A 20798-nucleotide genomic window follows, 5' to 3' on the forward strand; every position below is an offset into this window, starting at 1 on the left:
GGTCACGAGCTGTCTTCCTGCACCGATGTAGTCCATGTAGTGAAGGTGGGTCCTACAGTGCTTTGAAAGTAGCGTTTCAGTATTTTGACCAAGCAATGATGACAAAAAGGCAATCTTTTTTCCAAGTCAGAATAATGTGAGAGTTGGAGGGAAACATAGAAGTGATGATGTATGCCTTTGTCAGCTGCCCTTTTTTTTTTAGATCGTAAAGGTTACAGGTTGAAAAAGTGCTGTCAAATAAACTTTTGTCAGTTACTGAAATATATCTTGGCAATAATGACTGCTTTGGCCATGGTGCATCACCTGTGGGAGTGAGTTTTTAGGATGGAGTGTAGGGTGGCACTCATGGGCTGCTTTGACTTGGATGATATTGAGCTGCTTGAGCATTGTTGGATCTGCACTAATGCAGGCAGATGGGGAATGTTCCATCACGTGCTTGACCTGTTTCTTGTATGTGATGGACATGTTTTGGCGAGTGCAGCGATTTACTTGCCGCAGGAGCCCCAGCCTGAATATTGATCCTGAATGCTGGGCTGAGAGGTGGCAAATCCAGTTTAATGCAGAAAAGTGTGAGGTGATTCACTTTGGAAGGACCAACAGGAATAAAGAGTACTGGGCTAATGGTAAGATTCTTGGTAGTGTGGATGAGCAGAGAGATCTGTGTCCATGAACATAGATTCCTGAAAGTTGCCACCCAGGTTGATAGGGTTGTTAAGAAAGCATAGTGTGTTAGCTTTTATTGGTAGAGGGATTGTGTTTTGGAGCCATGAGGTTACGCTGCAACTATACAAAACTCTGGTGCGGCTGTATTTGGAGGATTGCATACAGTTTTGGTCACCGCATTATAGGAAGAATGTGGAAGCTTTGGAAAGGGTTCAGAGGAGATTTACTAGGATGTTGCATGGTATAGAGGGAAGATCTTATGAGGAAAGCCTGAGGGACTCTAGGCTGTTTTTCTTAGAGAGAAGATGATTGAGAGGTGACCTAATTGAGACATATAAGATATTCAGAGGATTAGATCAGGTGGACAGTGAGAGCCTTTCTCCTTATATGGTGATTGCTCGCATGAGGGGACATTGCTTTAAATTGAGGGGTGATAGTTATAGGTCAGATGTCAGGTAGTTTCTTTACGCAGGGAGTAGTAAGGCCATGGAATGCACTGCCTGCAACTGTAGGAGACTTGCCAGCTATAAGGGCATTTAAATGGTCATTGGATAAACATATGGATGAAAATAGAATAGCCACCCCCACGCTGATTGATGATGTCACTTCCGCCCCCATCATGGCCACTCCTACAACCACTTCCACCCCTCTCAATTCCTCATGCATCACATGTCACATCACTTCCGTTCCTCACGTCATCGCTGATGCCACACGCTCAGTGACTTCCGCCACCCCTACTGCTGTGGTCACCACCACTTCCGCCCCCGCCAGCGCCACTCACCTGCATTCTGCTGACACGCCCCTCATAGACCCCATTGTCACTATCCCCACCCCCCAGAACCCCAAGGGGAACACTACCCCTGCTCATGACTTCACCCCCATTCCCCCCACCACCACACCCACTCCAGTTACAGGTTCCGTCCATACCAGGTCCCAGTTCCCAGCCCTCCCGAGTTTTCACCAGACCTCCCCCTCACTGAGGACGAACAATCAGTCCTCAGCAAAGGACTCACCTTCATCCCCCTCCGTCCACGCATCAATAAATTTAATACATGCCGTGACTTCGAACAGTTCTTCCGTCGCCTCCGCCTCCGAACTTACTTTCACAATCAGGATTCCCGCCCACCTTCCGAGGACCCCTTTGCCCACCTCCAACACACTGCATCCACCTGGACACCTGCGCTGGCCTATTACCTGCCCTCGACCTCTTCATTTCCAACTGCCGCCGGGACATTAACCGCCTCAACCTGTATACCCCCCTCCCCCACTCCAACCTCTCACCCTCACAACGTGCAGCCCTCCAATCCCTCTGCTCCATTCCCAACCTCACCATCAAGCCAGCGGATAAAGGGGGCGCAGTGGTAGTCTGGCGTACTGATCTCTACACCGCTGAAGCCAAATGCCAACTCGAGGACACCTCTTCCTACTGCCCCCTCGACCATGACCCCACCCCCCATCACCAAACCATCATCTCCCAGACCATACAGAACCTCATCACCTCAGGAGATCTCCCACCCACAGCTTCCAACCTCATAGTCCCCGCACTGCCTGGTTCTACCTCCTTCCCAAGATCCACAAGCCTGACCACCCTGGCTGACCCATTGTCTCAGCATGCTCCTGCCACATTGAACTAATTTCTATCTACCTCGACACTGTCCTATCCCCCCTAGTCCAGGAACTCCCCACATACGTTCGAGACACCACCCACGCCCTCCACCTCCTCCAAGACTTCCGTTTCCCCGACCCCCAACGCCTCATCTTCACCATGGATATCCAATCCCTCTACACCTCCATCTGCCATGACCAGGGGCTCCAAGCCCTCCGTTTTTTCCTCTCCAGACGTCCCCAACAGTACCCTTCCACCGACATTCTCATTCGTTTGGCCGAACTGGTCCTCACCCTTAACAATTTCTCCTTTGAATCCTCCCACTTCCTCCAGACCAAAGGGGTAGCCATAGGCACACGTATGGGCCCCAGCTATGCCTGTCTCTTTGTTGGCTATGTAGAACAGTTGATCTTCCGTAATTACACCGGCACCACTCCCCACCTCTTCCTCCGCTACATTGATGACTGCATTGGCGCCACCTCGTGCTCCCGCAAGGAGGTTGAGCAATTCATCAACTTCACCAACACATTCCACCCTGACCTTAAATTTACCTGGACCATCTCTGACACCTCCCTCCCCTTCCTGGACCTCTCCATCTCCATTAATGACGACCAGCTTGACACTGAAATTTTTACAAACCCACCGACTCCCACAGGTACCTGGATTACACCTTTTCCCACCCTACCCCTTGCAAAAATGCCATTCCGTATTCCCAATTCCTCCGCCTCCGCCGTATCTCCTCCCAGGAGGACCAGTTCCACAACAGAACACACCAGGTGGCCTCCTTCTTTAGAGACCGCAATTTTCCTTCCCACGTGGTTAAAGATGCCCTCCAACACATCTCGTCCACATCCCGCACCTCCGCCCTCAGACCCCACTCCTCCAACCGTAACAAGGACAGAACGCCCCTGGTGCTCACCTTCCACCCTACCAACCTTCGCATAAACGAAATCATCCGCCGACATTTCCTCCACCTCCAAAAAGACCCCACCACCAGGGACATATTTCCCTCCCCACCCCTTTCCGCCTTCCGCAAAGACCGTTCCCCCCCGTGACTACCTGGTCAGGTCCACTCCCCCCTACAACCCACCCTCCCATCCTGGCACCTTCCCCTGCCACCGCAGGAACTGTAAAACCTGCAACACCTGCAGGTTGTTGCAACATCAAGGGCCAAAGGACCTGTACTGTGCTGAAATGTTCTATGTTCTATGATCCCAGAATGGAGGGGAGATTTGATGATGATAATGGCGTTGAGTGTTAGCAGAAGATGTTAAGACTTTTTTTTTTGGAGGTTGTCATTGTTCACCACAATATGGTTCAAATATTCCTTGCCACTTGTTAACCCAACCTTAAATGTCTGTCGGTACAGAGTGCTTCATTATCTGACAAATTTGAGGAACTGAACTGAACAGTTTGAAACATAAGGAAACTTACATTTTTTCGGTATTTCCTTGCTGTTTCATCTTGAGTCCCCTTTATTCTTGAGCAGCTGTTTGTTGTTGAGAGGAGCCTCCAAGGCATTTTCCTTCCAGGAAGGTGAAAGGAACAAGGAAAGGAAATTCTGACTGGCTGAGATTGGGAATTTGACACATGGAGAATTTAAAACAGGAGAAGACTTGAAGAAAAATTGCTGCTGCAAACTATCCAATACGGCAGTAGAGCTCTCCCCATTTGTACATCAAGCTGGTCTGTAGACCATTTGGGGCTTGTCATTGAACTCGTATATAATTCTAGTAGCTAAGAGATGGGGGGGGGGGTCAGAATTAGCAAGTCTTCTCATTCATAATCACTGTTCAGTGCATCATACTGGAATCCTCTTTGTATAGCTGTCATTTAAAGGCTTGACTAAGGTTGACTATTCTGACTGCACTTGGCCCATGTCAGTTTTATTTACTTTATGAGAAACCAGCATCTGTGGTCGTCTTTTCTGGCAAGGATTGAATACTTTCAATAGATCATAGCCACAAATAATTAGAAGTGCACTGCCAGAGCCCTCCCTGCGAAGAACTGCCTTTGGGAGAAATTTGAATACCTTCCTAAGACTTGATCAATCCCAGGAGGTTTGCCCATCAGAGTTAAGCAAACTGAACCTTACAATTTACTATATTTGCAATAAAATGAGGATGTTGGTAGCACTTTTGAAAAGGGAGTTCACAGATTTCACAGAAACGGCAGGTGAAATTTAATGCAGAGTTGTGAAGTGGTTCATTGAAAAATAAGGAGAGACAGTATAAATTAAAGAGTACAATTTTTTTAAATTCATGGGATGTGGGCATTGCTTGTAAGACCAGCATTTTTTTTTTACATTACAGTGTGGAAACAGGCCCTTCGGCCCAACAAGTCCACACCGACCCGCCGAAGCGCAACCCACCCATACCCCTACATTTACCCCTTACCTAACACTACGGGCAATTTAGCATGGCCAATTCACCTGACCTGCACATCTTTGGACTGTGGGAGGAAACGGGAGCACCCGGAGGAAACCCACCCAGACACTGGGAGAACGTGCAAACTCCACACAGTCAGTCGCCTGAGGCGGGAATTGAACCCGGGTCTCCGGCGCTGTGAGGCAGCAGTGCTAACCACTGTGCCACCGTGCCGCCCCATTGTTGGCCATTCCAAATTGGCCTTGAACTGAGCAGCTTTCTACACATTTTGCTTGCTACACCATTTTAGATGGTCATTTTAAGAGTTGATTTAAGTGGGTTGAGAACTACATATCTGGCCAGACTGGTGAAGATGGTAGATTTCAGTGAATGAGATGAGTTTCTTTTACATTTAATAGTTTCGTGAAACTATTACTAAACTATATATTCCAGGCTCATTAATAGAATTCAAATTTTACCAGCTGCCGCAGTGAGATTTGAACTCCTGTCTCCAGGCCATTAGCCTGAACCCTGGATTATTTGCTCAATGACATTAAAAATCACACAACACCAGATAATAGTCCAACAGGTTTATTTGGAAGCACCAGCTTTCGGAGGGCTGCTTCTTCAGCAGGTGGACAACTACCTGATAAACAAGCAGCGCTTCAAAAGTTAGTGCTTCCAAATAAACCCATTGGCCAAAAATCTGGTATTGTGATTTTTAACTTTGTATACCCCAGTCTAACACTGGCACTTCCAAATCTTGTTCAATGACATAACCATTATATCACCATCTCCCCTTTAAAGGAAATGCTGGAATAAAAAAGCCTGCAAATTCATCTACACATATTGTAGATGGAGGCAAGACCATTCTGAGGGTTTGCCTGCCTGACAAAAATCTGCTGATTAAGTATTGGGGCTTGCTGAAATTCCTTGAAAAGAAAGTGAGACTAGCATTTTCAGGTTGCAATAATTCTTCCTTTCTGGGAGCTCAGCAGCATGTTAACTGGGCGCCTGGATTTTTTTTTTTGGTTGAGATTGATTCTGACTCTGTGTCCTGTGTCTCCATCGTCTGCAGCTAAATTTGGGCAGAGGCTGATAATGTAGTATTAGACTTTGGTAGTGTAGTTAGCTGTGCGTTTGCACCAGCTGTTTGACTTATTAATGTTTGCAGGTTGTTGGATGTTACATGCTGTGAAGAGATCTCCCTGTCGAATTTTCCTCATTTGAGGATAAGGCATCAATATTTGGGTAGACATTTTTGACCTTATCATCCATACCAAGTTTCGGAAATTAGGATTGACAATAATTTGCTGGCCTAGCCTGTGATGCAACATCCCTTGAATGAATTTTTAAAAAATACCACCCTGGCTTAGGTCAACTTCATGACAATCTAACCAAATCATTACAGGAAACATGTTCCTTCTGTTTCCGAATCTAACTCTCTTTTTTTTAAAAAAAAGATCAAATTCAAAAGATAGGAGGGTGCATTCTCCAGTTGATTAGTTAAAGAAATTAGTGACCTGTGCAAACATGGCTAGTTTTTATTAAACGTTTCCCTTTGGGATATTTTCCTAATCCTCTATTTCAGGGATATTATTACACACTCTAGAGAAGGTGGGACTTGAATTCAAGACTCCTAGTTGAGAGATAAAGACACGACCGCTATATCACATAAGCCCCACGTTGCCAATTTTTTTTTCAATTTAACCCTATTTTTCTAAGCAACCTGTTCAAGGATGATTTTGCACACCTCTGAAGCAGGTGGGACTTGAACCCAGTTCTCTCAGTCCAGGGTTAGGGACATTACCACTATACCACATGAGCCCCACATGGCTAATTCTTCTTCCTCTGCCACAAAAGGGCTCCTGTAGGTGATGTAACCTATTTTCCCCAAGTCAACATGCTCAGAGATGTTATTACACATCACTGGAGCAGGTGGGACTTGAACCTGGGTCACCCAGTAAGGGGGTAGGGGCACTACTACTGCACCACATGAGCCCCACATGGCTAATTCTGAATTGTGTTGAGTTCATTAATCTCAGCTGAATGGCAGTGTTGTTAAAATTAGCTTTGTGGTCAGTGAGCTCACTGCCCAAAGACATTCTCTCTTCCCAGGGAGTATGGAAATCCAATGAACAGCGCACTCAGTTATGATACACTCCATGGCCAAAGAATTTGCTACTGATCATATTGAATAGTATTGCTTGAAATTTAGGATCAACTGATAGCACTAAAAATGTAGCCTAACAAGACTCTGTGCCTTCAGCAGTAAAGGGGAGAAAAGCAAACAAATTCATGATGGAGGATTTATTACACATGATCCCTTTTTCACAGGTACTATCTCTTAACTCAACAAACTGAGTATTTGATTCTGGTGAATGTGAAATCTGACATTAACTGGCATTGCGTTGTTATCAGGGAAGTTTTGAACTTGTTTTAAATGTTGAATGGATTTCCTCTTTCTCTTGCCCCTTAATCTCTCTCTCGTCTATTCTTTTAACACTGGGCTGGCTCTTCCTAGTCTACTGGCAGTGCAGCTGCTGGGCTGTCCCTTTAGGATGTATGCCTCAAGAGAAGAAAGGGCCTTGCATACAACTAGCAAATTAGATGGTCAGGAACGACTTTTGATTTGAGCACCTAAAGTAAGGACTGTCATAGTTTGTAGACAGTGCACAAGTATGGATTGTTATATCTATATTTAGCCTTCTAGTTCTGATTATGGTTCAATGCAAAAGCTTATTGATGCACATCAGTGAATTCCCTTTGAGATTGAAGCTTGGAACCCCATCCCCCTCACCCACCCTCAAGAGGCCCCTGGTCTCAGGCAGGGATATTGAACAAAGTTGACAGTTTATAAAGTCAAAATAATAAAAATCCTACTTTATTCCTAAGTGTCTGCACCAGCTGATATTATCTAACTGGCATGTGATAATGCACAATACTTGTCTTTAAATACATATGTAAAATTCAAGAGAGGTGGGATGAATTGATCGTTTCTCTAAAAGCGTGTTAGCACAGGGACCTGATGCTGAGGTGCTTTTATGCTCTTTGTTTAATTAGGTTCTCAGCTAATAGTGCTGAAGCTATTGTCATGTTAGCAATAGAGTCTTTTGTGGCATGGGATTATGTTTATGGTAGTATATCCCTGAATTATCCCAGCTGTTGCTTTCAGTTCGCACAACACAGCTTGTTTAAACTGAAGCTTTGTCAGGTTATCACTTCATGCTGACTGAAACATGCAGGTAAACTGATACAACCTGTTCTAAAGGATGATTTTCATGGACAAGTATTTGGAAAAAGGATGACAACTGAAATTGAGTTTATCCTTTTAACCAGTTTGTTTGCCCATTTTAAACGTTTTCCATTACATTTTTCAATGATTAACGAAGCCAGATGTGTTAATGTTAGGTTATTGCTGTCTTGAATGCAATATTGGAAGTAAATAGTCTGCTTAACAGCAAATGCAGTTCGTTCCCTAGAGAGATTATGTAAAGCAAAGGGACACCCTTTCCAAAATTCTGTTGGTGATGTGATTGTTTTCTTTCCCCAGCTAATTTTATTGCATTAAAGACGTTAAAAACAGATGTAGTGAAGGATATATGGGAGAAGCTCATTCATTGGTAACATCTAATTAAATTTCCTGTGTGATGCTGCAAGACTTGGGGATGGTGATTTTAAAATGTGCCCTGAGCTCACTGCATAGTAGTGGTTGGTCAAAGGAAGCTGCTTCCCCTTCTGCCTTGCTGTGTCTGTAAGGTGTGTTCCCATGGTTCATTATGGTCTCCTGATTCATCTTCCTTTCCTCACTATGTCTCTACAGGAGGAGCAGGCTGCCAGGCAGAAGGCAGAAAAAATCAGGGTGGCATTAGAAAAGATCAAAGAGGCACAAATCAAAAAGGTAAGGACTGATTCACATCTGATTGTGGAATTTGTATGTAATGTGTATGTTACTGTCAAAGTATTTCTTACTCACCCCTGTTTGCTCTTTGAAAGTGATGTTGACCTACTGTTTGAAAAGTTGGTCAGTGTGGTGCAGCTATATCGACACCGCTGTTAAGTAAAGAGTTCCATGATTCTTCAAACAAAGTCAGTGAAGAAATTTCAATATATTTGTTTTTGTTCATGGAATGTGGGTGTCTCTGGCTGGGCCAGTATTTATTGTCCACCCTTAATTGGCCCTTGATGGGACTCGCTTTCTAGGGGCATTAAGGGGCAGCTAACAATGTTGCTGTGGATCTGGAGTCACATACACCAGACCAGATAAGTATGTCAGATTTCCTTTCCTAAAGGATATTAGTGAACCAGCTGGCTTTTTAACAATAATGAACAATGGTTGCACGATGCAAAAACAGAAACTGCTGGAGAAAGTCAGCAGATCTGGCAGCATCTGTGGAGAGAAAAATGGTTAACGTTTTGTCCACGAACTCTTCTTCACAACTGGTAATAGCTAGGAAAAGGTGGTACAAGTGCTGGAGTCAAGGATGGTGAGGAAGAGAAAATAATAGGCAGAGATGGAGCCCAGCAAAAGAGAGAACAACATTAGGCAAATGAAGGGATAGAAGATAGTATGCCAGGAAAAAGAAAAGGTGATATTAGTGACCATAAGTAAGTGAAAATGGGCTAGCTGTGCTGAATGGTTACATGGCCATCATTTGGTAACTTATTAATTCCACATTTTTTGATTGGATTCAAATTTGACCACTTGCCATGATGGAATTTGAATCATGATCTTAGATCATTAGCCTGGAGTTTGGGATTGCTAGTCTCATAAAATTACCACTCCACCACCACCTACCCCTAGGTGTGATTAGTGGAGTTCCACAGGGGTCATTGTTGGGACCACTACTGTACCTGCTGTATAATAACAATCTGGTTGAAGAAGCTGGGGGCATTGTTGATAAGTTTGCAGATGATCCAAAATAGATGGAGGGCCAAGTAATGTTAAGGAAGCTGCAGAAGGAGTTGGGCAGGCTAGGAGAGTGAACAAATAAGTGGCAGATGGAATACAGTATTGGAAAGTGTGAGGATATGTACTTGGGTAGGAAGAATAGAGGTACAAACTATTTTCTAAATGAGGAAAGGCATCAGAAATCCGTAAAGCATGAAGGGACTTGGGAATCCTAATTCAGAACTTTCTTCAGGTTCATTCGGCAGTTAGGAAGGCAAATGTGAAGTTAGCATTTATTTCAAGAGAGCCAGAATACAAGAGCAGACACTTATTGCTGAGGCTGTAAAAGGCTGTGATCAGACTCCGGTTGGAATATTGTAAACAAGTTTGATCCCTGTATCTAAGGAAAGATGTGCTGGCCTTGGAGGGGGTCCAGAAGAAATTCACAAGAATGGTCTGAACAATGGATTGTCAAATGAGGAGCGGTGAAGTCTCTGGGTCTGTACTCCGGAGTTTAGAAGGATGAGGGGTATCTCATTGAGAGACAGAGTGTGGATGTGCAGAAGATCTAGGAAAGACTAGGACCTGAGGGCACAGCCTCAGAGTGAAGGGATGACCCTTTAGAACTGAGATGAGGAGGAATTTCTTCAGACAGAGGTTAGTGAATCTCTGGAACTCACTGACACACAGGTTTGTGGAGGCCCAGTCATTGAGTGTGTTTGTTAGGTAGATAGGTTCTTTACTGGTAAGCAGAACAAAGAGGAGAAGGCAGGAGAATGGGTTGAAAAACATGTCACCCATGATCAATTGGCAGAACAGATTGGACAAATGGCCTAATCTGTCCTATTAGCATGGTATTGGGATGGAGTGTGTTTATAGAGGAGCCTGTAGGTTGTACATTCTCATGCATCTGCTGCCATTGTTGTTCCAGATATTAGACACCACAGGATTAGAAGGTGCTTTGAGTTCCTTGGTGAATTGCTGTAGTGCAACTTGGAGGTGGTACACCCTGCTGTCAGTGGATGTCAGTAGAGGAGGGAATGAATTTTAAACATGTATTCAATAAGGTGTGATGGTACGTCAGTAAGAATGAGCTGCTTTTCCCTGGAAAATGTTGAGCTTCAAACACCCGATAATGCTGAATATACTCTGCAGGGTGCACCACTGTCTGAATTGAAAATCAATCAGCTTCTGTTACAGAGCCACAGAAAATCTACGATCTTGTTCAGAGCCTCTGCAAACATAATTTGCCCACCAGTTTCCCAGTCATAGCATTAAGACACAGGAACATAAGCAGGCCATTCGGTCCATCGAGTCTGCTGCACCATTCAATGAGACCATGGGTGATCTGATATTCCTGAAGTGCACTTTCCTGCCTTATCCCTATTACCCTTGATTCCATTACTGATTAAGAATCCATCTGTCTCAGCCTTTACAGCCCTTTGCAGTAAAGAATTCCACATAATCCCTACTCTCTGAGAAAAGAAATCCCTCCTCATCTCGGTCTTAAGTGGGTGACCCCCTATACTGAGGTTATGGCCTCTGGTCCCAGCCTCGACCACAAGAGGAACCAAATCTCGGCATCTACCCTATCAGGCCCCCGAAGAATGTTTCAATATGGTCTCCTCTCAATCTTATCAACTCCAATGAAAATAAACCCAATCCACTCAACTGTTCCTCATGAGAAAATCCCACCATACCCAGAATCCGCCTAGTGTATCCTCTATGCACTGTGCATAATGCCAGTAATATCTTTTACTTTGGTAAACTAGTGACTGTATTCCAGGTGTGAAATGACTGGTGCCTTGTATTTTAGGAAGATCTTCTATTTATACTCCATTTCTTCACCAGACTACAACCTCAGACAGTCATTATGAACTAAACTGAAGATGATATTTACCAAAGTAAAAGAAATACTCCACAATATACATGACAATCCATGGCAACTGTATCAGCAAGTTCTTGGTCTGATATCTGGGGAATGGGAAGAGAGATGGTGATCTCATCTACACTCCTACAGGCAACAGAAAACATTGGGGTGCTCCTACTCCATAAATGTTGTATTTCAAATGACTATGTAGAGTTTTGACTGACAGTATGAATTCTGTCTAAATGTACAGCCTGAAAAATGACGCACATTTCTTGATCATTTAAGAATATTTGGAATGTTGAATTACGAAATTTGAGGAAAGTGTTCAGTGAATATGAAAGCTCAGATGTTGCCATATTTACTGGGGATTCAGCATGAAGTTTTGTCACTTTCAACCTTTCAATATAGTGTTTTAATTCAAAAATATATGTTAAATAATAAATGTTCATTTCTGTGTTAAAGTGTGCAGTGGCTAGATATTAGGTTGCTGCCCTGAAATTGAGTTTGAAGTATTAGTACCACTACAGGACTGCACAATTTTCTTAGAGGGAATTTGATCAGAAGCACTCATGTGTAATGAAGTAAAAAGTCCATCTGCCTGACAAATTGTTTGATCATATCTTGCAGCTGGTGATACGGGTCCACATGTCTGATGAGAGCTCCAAAACAATGATGGTCGATGAAAGACAAACAGTCAAGCAGGTTCTGGACAATCTCATGGATAAATCCCACTGTGGATTTAGCCCAGACTGGTCATTGGTGGAGACAATCCCAGAACTTCAAATGGGTGAGTTGGTGGAATTGAGCCAAGTGATCTAATATACTGGTTATTAACTTCTGGTTTTCTGAATAGGTGTTTTCAGAAAATATTTTCAGACCTTTTTTTTGCTTCTTTGTACCTATCAACTATGCTTTGTTGACCATTTCTATACTGTCTTATGTATATGCACGTAAACCTGGTGATAGTGTCGTGCTACAGGAACTGCACCTTTTTAAATTGTTCCTTGTATTGAAACTAGTAACAAACTTACACCATACCCAAGCGCAAAATGCTCTTATCCAGGCAAAACCCAAGATTAATGATAGAATACATAATTGAAGTTGACACTGGTCATTATACTCCATTTTAATCCAGTGGTGTGTCCATTTGTGCTTTGGTTTTGTGATATAATGTTGAGAGGACCAATGACTTATGGTTGTCAAATCTCAGCTGGACCCAGCAATAGCAATATAATTGAAAAACTGTTTTTAATACCAGTCAGTGATTCTTAAAACTTGGCCCAGTGCCAGCTGAATGAAACCACAGACTGAACATAGAAATATAGGAGCAGGGGTAGGCCATTCAACCCCATGAGCTTGCACCATCATTCTCAATCACAGCTGATCATTACCTCAATGTCCTTAATTCTGCAATCCCCATATCTCGTGATGTCACAAGGAACTAGAAATTTATAAATTGCTGCCTTGAACAAAATCACTGACCAAGTTTCAACAAGCCTATGGTTGGAGAATTCTAAACATGCACTGTGTGAAGAATCTTCTCCCAATCTGACTTATCCTTTATATGGAGACTGTGTCACCTCACTCGAGATCCTTCAGCCAGAGGAAACTTTCCACTTAGGATTGTGAAAAGCAATGGATTTTTCAAGGGATCACAAAAAATTTTGAATTCAGGGTTAATACATCTACTAACTTTTCAGATTAATGGTAAGATTCTTTTCATATGCGTGAACAGCAGTATCCCTTCTAAGCTCCATAGCTGCTCAGAAGGTCTGTACGCACTGAATGGCATGTGGATGGATTGACTTCTGACTCCAGAACCCGTTGCCTCTGTATGGATCTCACAAGTGAAGCTGAAGAATCAGGGAACCGAGGTGAACAGATCAAATCTTTTAGAATTATTTATATTGGCAAATCACATGTTAAAGATATGCTTGTCCCAGGTCACAAGGCAGTTGAATTACAGCTCTGTAACAATATTCCCTTTAAGCCACATGGCTGCTCAGAAGCTCTGTGCAAGCTGATGAGCATTCCAATGAATAGTTTCTGTTTCCAAAAGTCACTGGCACACAAGGACCTCGGAGGTCCATGCAGGACCAAAACAATTTACAGGGAAAGTTGCCGACAAGAAGGTCAGGTCTTGAAATGTCAGTTGAAGTCCCCTTCTAGGATTTGAGCATAAATCACAACTAACACTGTTACGGTATGAAGGGAATGATGTATTGTCTGAAGGCAGACTTTTAGATTAGGCGTTAGACACCTAGTTGCACAATCAAGTATGTTGTGTCAAAAAGATACTGTGATGTCATTTTGAAGAGAATAAGGGAGTTGTCACAACTTTCCTGTCCAATACTTATCCATTAACGAGCATGACAGAAACTGATTATCTGGTCATGTCACTTTGTGGTTGATGGGAAGTTTGCAGTTTACAGATTAGCTGTCAGTTTTCCTACATTGTCACAATGACTATTCTTGAAAAGGTTCTTCTTTGGTCGTACAGTGCTTGAGAAGTTGTATGCTCATTAATGGCAATATATAAATGCGTGTGGCTTATTTAGGAATATATTATTGTATGTTTAAATATTGAACAGAATGGGCACAATGCTAACCTCAAGTTACTCACATCACTTACAGTAATGGCCAACAATACCTCAACTAAGAATTTTTCCAGGCAGTTTGATTTCTAAGACAAATTTAAATTTGTTCTGGAGATACAGGAAATATAAATGTTGCCGCACAAACATTTTCTGTGGCAATGTAAATTGAGACCTTTTATAGACTGCATGTGCTGCTTTATTCCAGGCTTCAATCTGAGATTTAAAAGCTAATGGTGCCATCAAACTACCATTGATTGTGTTTAAAAATCCATCTGGTTTACTAATGTCCTTTAGGAAAGGAAATCCACTATCCTTACCTGGTCTCGCCTATGTGTTACTTCAGATCCATAACAATGTAGTTGACTCTTAATTGCTCTTTGAAAGGCCTCACAAGCCACACACATCAAGAATTGGGTACACACAACAAATGCTGGCTTTGGCTTCAATGTCCACACCCAATTTTTTTTGTAAAATTAGTAATTATGGTCTTACACACATGGAGCTTCAGTGCATTTTGTAAAATTAGTAATTTTACAACATGCACTGAAGCTCCATGTGTGTAAGACCATAAGACACAAGAGCAGCAGTAGGCCATTCAGCCTGTCAAGTCTGCTGTGCCATTCACCAAGATCATGGCTGAACTGATAATCCTCAATTCCCTGTTCCACATATCGATTCAGCCTCTACAGCAAAGAATTCCAAAGATTTACTATCCTCTGACAGAAAAAGTTCCTCCTCATCTTTGTCTTCAGCTATAGGGAGAGGCTGAATAAGCTGGGGCTGTTTTCATGAAGAGCATGGATAAGGTAAATAGATAAGGTCTTTTCCCTGGAGTTGGGGAGTACATAACTAGAGAGCATAGGTTTAGGGTGAGAGGGGAAAGATTTAAAAAGGACCTAAAAGGCTACTTTTTCACACCGGGTGGTGCATGTATGGAATGAACTGCCAGAGAAAGTGGTGGAGGCTGGTAGATTACAACATTTAAAAGGAATCAGAATGGGTATATGAATAGAAAGGGTTTATAGGGATATGGGCCTAGTACTGGCAAATGGGACTAGATTAATTTGGGATATCTGATCAATATGGATGAATTGGACCAAAGGGTCTGTTTTTGTGCTATACATTTCTAAGACTAAGTGCGCACTCTCACTCTGAAATTGTGTCCCCTGGCCCTAGACATTCCAACATTGAGGGAACACCTTTCTGGGATCTATCCTGTTAAGCCCTCTAAGAATCATGAATGTTTCAATAAGGTTACCTCTCATTCGTCTCAACTCCTACCACTATCAACTCTCTTTTATAATCGTTAGCCAATTCTCCATCCATGCTAATTACCACCTCCAACATCATTGGCTCTTTTCTTATTAAGGAGCCGAATATGTGGTGCCTTTTGAAAATCCAAATATATTGTATCCACTGCTTCCTTTATGGGCATCTCTAGGTTTCTGCCTTCTAGGGTGTAATTACAAAGTGATGAGGCAAATTAAAATTTAAAACATTCACTGTGCAATACAATAATAATAAAATAGATGAACATATCAAACCCTTTTTTTTGTGTGAATCGTCCATGTAAATATATCCCTTTACGAAGCATATTTTTTGTCTGTAAAGGAATGTTCCTAATTCAGTCACTATCTGTGATGGCTAGACTTCCTTTCCCAGCTATGACCTTCCATTTCACCATCAGCTAGTTAAAAGATCCAGTTCTGGTTTTGCATAATTGTATCCTTGTGGTGGGTAAATCTTGAGTAATTCATAAAAGAGGGATCATCTCGACAGAAATGCAATATTATGGAAAGATTAAAAAAAAATGTGGTATAGGCACTACAACTGTAGCATCTTTCAGAGTGGCTTTGTGCCACTTTGTGTGAATAATGTTGTGTAAATCAGAAATTGGGGTCTGCCATAAGCTGAGCACAACATGGGGAGAGAATAGAGGTGCTCTTACACTCCATATTAGATTAGGTTCTGTAAGTAACATTGCAGTCAATTCTTCAACCATGAAGGATAGTAGATGTTTAAACCATGGCTATTTTTGATTATAAGCACTTCTATCGGATCCTTATTCTATAAGACCCCTCCTTTTAATTACAAGGTACTATGATGTGACTTTAACTGTACATAAACTGATTCTTCTTGATTTTGGACATATTGCCATTGAATGGCTCTTGGCACCTAGACTGCCCAGTTTCCTGAACAAGTTAATTCAGTGTCAGATGTATTGACCCATATAAAAAGGAATGTCCAACAGTCACTGGCATGTACAGTGGTTGGAATGGCTCTGTAGGTCCTTCAATTGGCCACTGATTACATGGACTAAGAAGGGAAAAGCTGGTCAGAATTCTTGATACTCTGACTGGAGTGTGTGCATCTTTGGACACACTGAATGTGGGATCAGACGTGATTTCATATCCTACAAGGTCAAATCTGGGTTCTCCATGCTAACTTGCCCAAGCTGCTGTTCTTCATGGGTGGATCTTGGTAGATTGCAAACGCTTGCAGAGAAAAGAATGGTGTAGGTGAGGGCATCAAGAGGACAATCCTTGTCTTATTCCTTTGTGTTATATTTTCAGCTGTGATCGAGCACTAAATGTAGTATAATTATGATACCCAGTCCAAATATTTTCAGAACCAAGTCCTGTGATACATTCTCTTTTATTCCAGTAGTTTTTTTTCTTCACAATGGTAAACAATATCAATTTAAAATGGAATATAATGTTTCAGTTTTTTTTAATAAATGAAATTTCTGGTTATGTAATGTTTATAGTCATTTGGTAGCAGAACTTGCATATTGCTGATGAAGGGCATGTTGTTAAGCTTTTCTCCTTACACTCATCAGGATAAATTGCACTGAAGTAAAGGGAAGGCATTATTTATATTATGTGAGGGGAGAGTGATAATTAGTTGGCAAGTGGACTGTGATAGAGGTGTTGCCATGATGAATGCACCAATTAATGATGACTGCCATTCAACTGTCAAGTTTTGTTTCAATTTTAAAATAGGCACTTTATCTCTGATCATGGCATTGCCTTGAGAAATAAACCAAAGAATGTCATCTATTTTATTGAGTTAAAACAGTGCTGTGTATTTGCATGTCCTTTCTGTTTGTATTGAACAGTGCCCTACATATTAAGGCACTTTGCAAACCTGACAGATGATCCTAAATTGGTTGTCAGCTTAATTCTACTTTTTAATGAGGAGCCGAAAGAATCAGTCTTTTATTGGGAATCAAAAATACATGGAGGTCAGTTTATGCAGCTGGAACTTTTCTTAAAAACAAATAATTCCAAAATTGTTTCATTATTTTTCCTTTTAATTTGGATGAAGTTGACGAGATTTGATTTTAAATAGTTCCTCATGTTTTGTCACTTTTTTTTTCTGTGAAACCAATTAGTTTAGGAAATGGCATTTGACCACCTCATTTCATTAGGTTTCTCTAATTCCATCTCCAAAACGACAATTGAGGAACTGCATGCAATAGCACTTAGTGCAACATAGTATTGTGCCCCTATCATTACTTCAGACAAACTCTCTTCTGAACATAATTGTGTTCAGAAATAAAAACACAAAATGCTGGAAATAATGAAACTGCAAAATTCATACTTGAGTAACTCACAGCTCTGGTTTTGGTGAAGGTGTCAGCTGTAAAGTGATGGAAGGTATCATCAACAGTGCTATCAAGCAGTACCTGTTCAGCAATAACCTGACACCAAATTTGGATTCCACTTAGCTCCTGACAAGTTTGGTTCAAACATGGGTAATAAGGGCTAAATTCTCAGGTGAGATGAGAGTGACGGTCCTTAACATCAAAGCCACACTAGACTGAGTGTGGCATCAAGGAACCCTAGCAAAATTGGAATCAGAGGCAAACTTTCCATGGGTTGGAGTCATACCTGGCACATAAGATGATGGTTGTGGTTGTTGGAGATCAGTCACCTCAACTCCAGGACATTTGTACAAGAGTTCCTCAGTATCATGTCCTAGGCTGAAACATCTTCAGCGGATACTATGGGTAATTTAGGAAGGCCTATTCACCTAACCATCACATCTTTGGACTGTGGGCAGAAACCAGAGCACTCAGAAAACCCACACAGACACAGGGAGAACGTGCAAACTCCACATAGACAGCCAACCGAGGATGGAATTGAACCCATTTCCCTGGTGCTGTCAGGCAGCAGTGCTAACCACAGCCAACGTGCCCCCAACATCTGTGCCATCATCAACTTGGAAGAAATTCTGCAACTCCTATCCTTTCACTAACTGGGCACTCACTTTCTGGACTCTGACAATCACATGTCAAAGCCAGAGACCGTTGATGAGGAAAGAGCTGTAACTGTAAATTTAGTTTTGGTAAATATCTGATCAAAGTTAAGAAGGGAAACAGTAAAAGCAATGAAGATGTATACCACAAAGAAAAATGGATTCCCTGTCTTGAGTGAAGAGCAGTGTGTTAAGGTGGGCATTCCTGGAATGAAAGGCAGTGAGTTAAACACTAATGCAAAGGCAAAAATAGGAGATGTTGGAAATACTCAACAGATCAGGCACAATCTGTGAAGAGTGGAACACCGTTAACTCTTCAGGTCTTTGTCTTTACGTTAAGTCACTGAACTTGAATTTGGTCATGCTCACTTAAATTTGAAGTAGGTCTGATCTATTAGTCACTGATAACCTTTGATCTATTCTGCACTCTGAAAATGGTTTCTGAAAGTTATTAAAATTATGTTGCAATTTTATGGGCAAACTGTCTTGGGACAGAATATTAATCTGGGTATGCTATGGGACTTGTACTTTCTAATGAACCCGCAAGTGCAACTGAATCTAAATCGTTAAAAGGATATGTTTCATCATCAGAAAGTATCCTCCAAAACTTCACGAACCATTAAAAACATCCTGTTTCTAGATAGTACAAACTGCAGGAAGGCCTTGATCAACCCTTAAGTTAACTTGAGTTGGTCTTGGCTGACTATCAGCAACATATAATCAGTATTTTCTCAAAGTTCAGTGTTTATAGTTTTGTTGTTTGTTTCCTTTTCATTGCTATGTTCCATCACTTTTTCTAATGCAGTTTTTTGTCATGACTCTTAAATTTTCTTTTAATTTCAGAGCGAATCTTTGAAGATCATGAAAATCTGGTAGAGAACTTGCTGAACTGGACTCGAGATAGTCATAACAAACTCATGTTTACTGAACGCATTGAGAAATATGCACTTTTTAAAAATCCACAGGTAAAACCTCCTGACAAGTATTGGACTTCCATTGTGTTGTAGAATTACTTTCTTGTTTGCAATCCTGCAAATAACTTGCGTTTATTCTGCATTGATGTCTTAAGCAATCTTATTACATAGAACATAGTACAGCACAGGAATACGCCCTTAGGGCAACCACGTCTGTGCCGACCGTGATTCTATTCTAAGTTTATTCCATCTACCTGCACGTGGGCCATATACCTCTATTCCTTGCCTGTTCATCTGTCTAAGTGCACCTTAAACATTACTATACCGCGCTTGGCAGCATCGGCACCTATCATTCTCTGTATAACTAAAACTTTCTTCACACGTCTCCTTTTAAACTTATCCCTCCTTGCCATAAACCTGTGTCCCCAAGTATTTGACATTTCCACCCTGGGAACAAGACTCTCACTATCCACCCTGTCCATGCTTCTCATAATTTTGCATATTTCTATCAAGTTGTAACTCTGTTTTCACTCGAACAGTGGATAAAATCAGCATTTGTCTAATCTTTCCTTATAGCTGATACACTCCAATCCACGCAACATCCTAGTAAACCTCTTTCACATCCTCTCCAAAGCCTCCATGTCCTTCCTAAAGTGTGGTGACCAGAACTGCATGCAGTAATCCAAAATGTGGCCTATCTAAAGATTTATACAGTCGCAACATGACTTGCCAATTTGCATACTTAATGCTATGACTAATGAAGGCAAGCATGCAGCACATCATCTTTTACTACCTTGACCACTTGCCACTTTCAGAGAGCTATGGACTTGGATCTCAACATCACATGTTCCTAAAGGTTCCTGCCATTTTACTGTATAGCAAGTTTTGCAAAGATTTGTAGCTCAGATTGAAGTTCTGGATGTAGGTTTGCTCACTGAGCTAGAAGGTTCATTTTCAGACATTTCGTCACTATACTAGGTAACATCTTCAGTATACTTTCATTTTTTCATTTGACCTCACAAAATGCATCACCTCACACTTGTCAGTATTAAACTCCCATCTGCCATTTCTGTGCCCAACTTTCCAACTGTTCTATATATTCTGCTGTATCCAGTTTGATAACCATCCTCAGTATCCACAGTTCCAACAATTTATGTGTCATCTACAAACAATAGAGATCACAGCACTGATACTTGCAGAATACCAATAATCACAAACCTCTAGTGAGGAAAAGCACGTCTCGCCAAATACTTTGTCTTCTATGATTGAGCCAATTTTGAATCCAACTTGCCAACACTCCATGAATGCCATGTGATCCATTTTCTGGTTCAGCCTATCATGAGGGTACCCTGTCAAATGCTTTAATAAGGTCCATATAAACGTCATACACTGCCCTACTCTCATCAATCATCTTCGTACCTTACTCAAAAAGCTTAATCAAAAGCTTCAAAAAATCCCTACAGTGTGGAAAGAGGCCATTTAGCCTATCAATATTAGGGTGGTGCTAGAAAAGCACAGCAGGTCAGGCAGCATCCGAGGAGCAGGGAAATCGATGTTTTGGGCAAAAGCCCTTCATCAGGAATAGATGATGAAGGGCTTTTGCCCGAAACGTCGATTTTCCTGTCCCTCGG

General features: G+C 41.9%; 1 protein-coding gene across 6 annotated transcripts in view; it reads left to right on the forward strand.

The window, feature by feature from the left end:
- The window catches only part of raph1a (Ras association (RalGDS/AF-6) and pleckstrin homology domains 1a), a 227103-nt gene that overhangs the window by 161110 nt on the left and 45195 nt on the right, over window positions 1–20798 (forward strand). For all 6 annotated transcript variants that reach the window (XM_087988799.1, XM_087988801.1, XM_087988802.1 and 3 more), the window contains 3 exons: window positions 8459–8536; window positions 12024–12183; window positions 19097–19218. In XM_087988799.1, coding sequence (XP_087844925.1) covers window positions 8459–8536; window positions 12024–12183; window positions 19097–19218 — 360 coding nt within the window. The remainder of the gene's footprint in view (window positions 1–8458; window positions 8537–12023; window positions 12184–19096; window positions 19219–20798) is intronic.

Source organism: Chiloscyllium plagiosum, unplaced genomic scaffold (genome assembly GCF_037043375.1).
Source record: "Chiloscyllium plagiosum isolate Xiang-an unplaced genomic scaffold, Cpla_swu_hap1 HiC_scaffold_7, whole genome shotgun sequence".
In the NCBI taxonomy this organism is placed as follows: Eukaryota; Metazoa; Chordata; class Chondrichthyes; order Orectolobiformes; family Hemiscylliidae; genus Chiloscyllium; species Chiloscyllium plagiosum.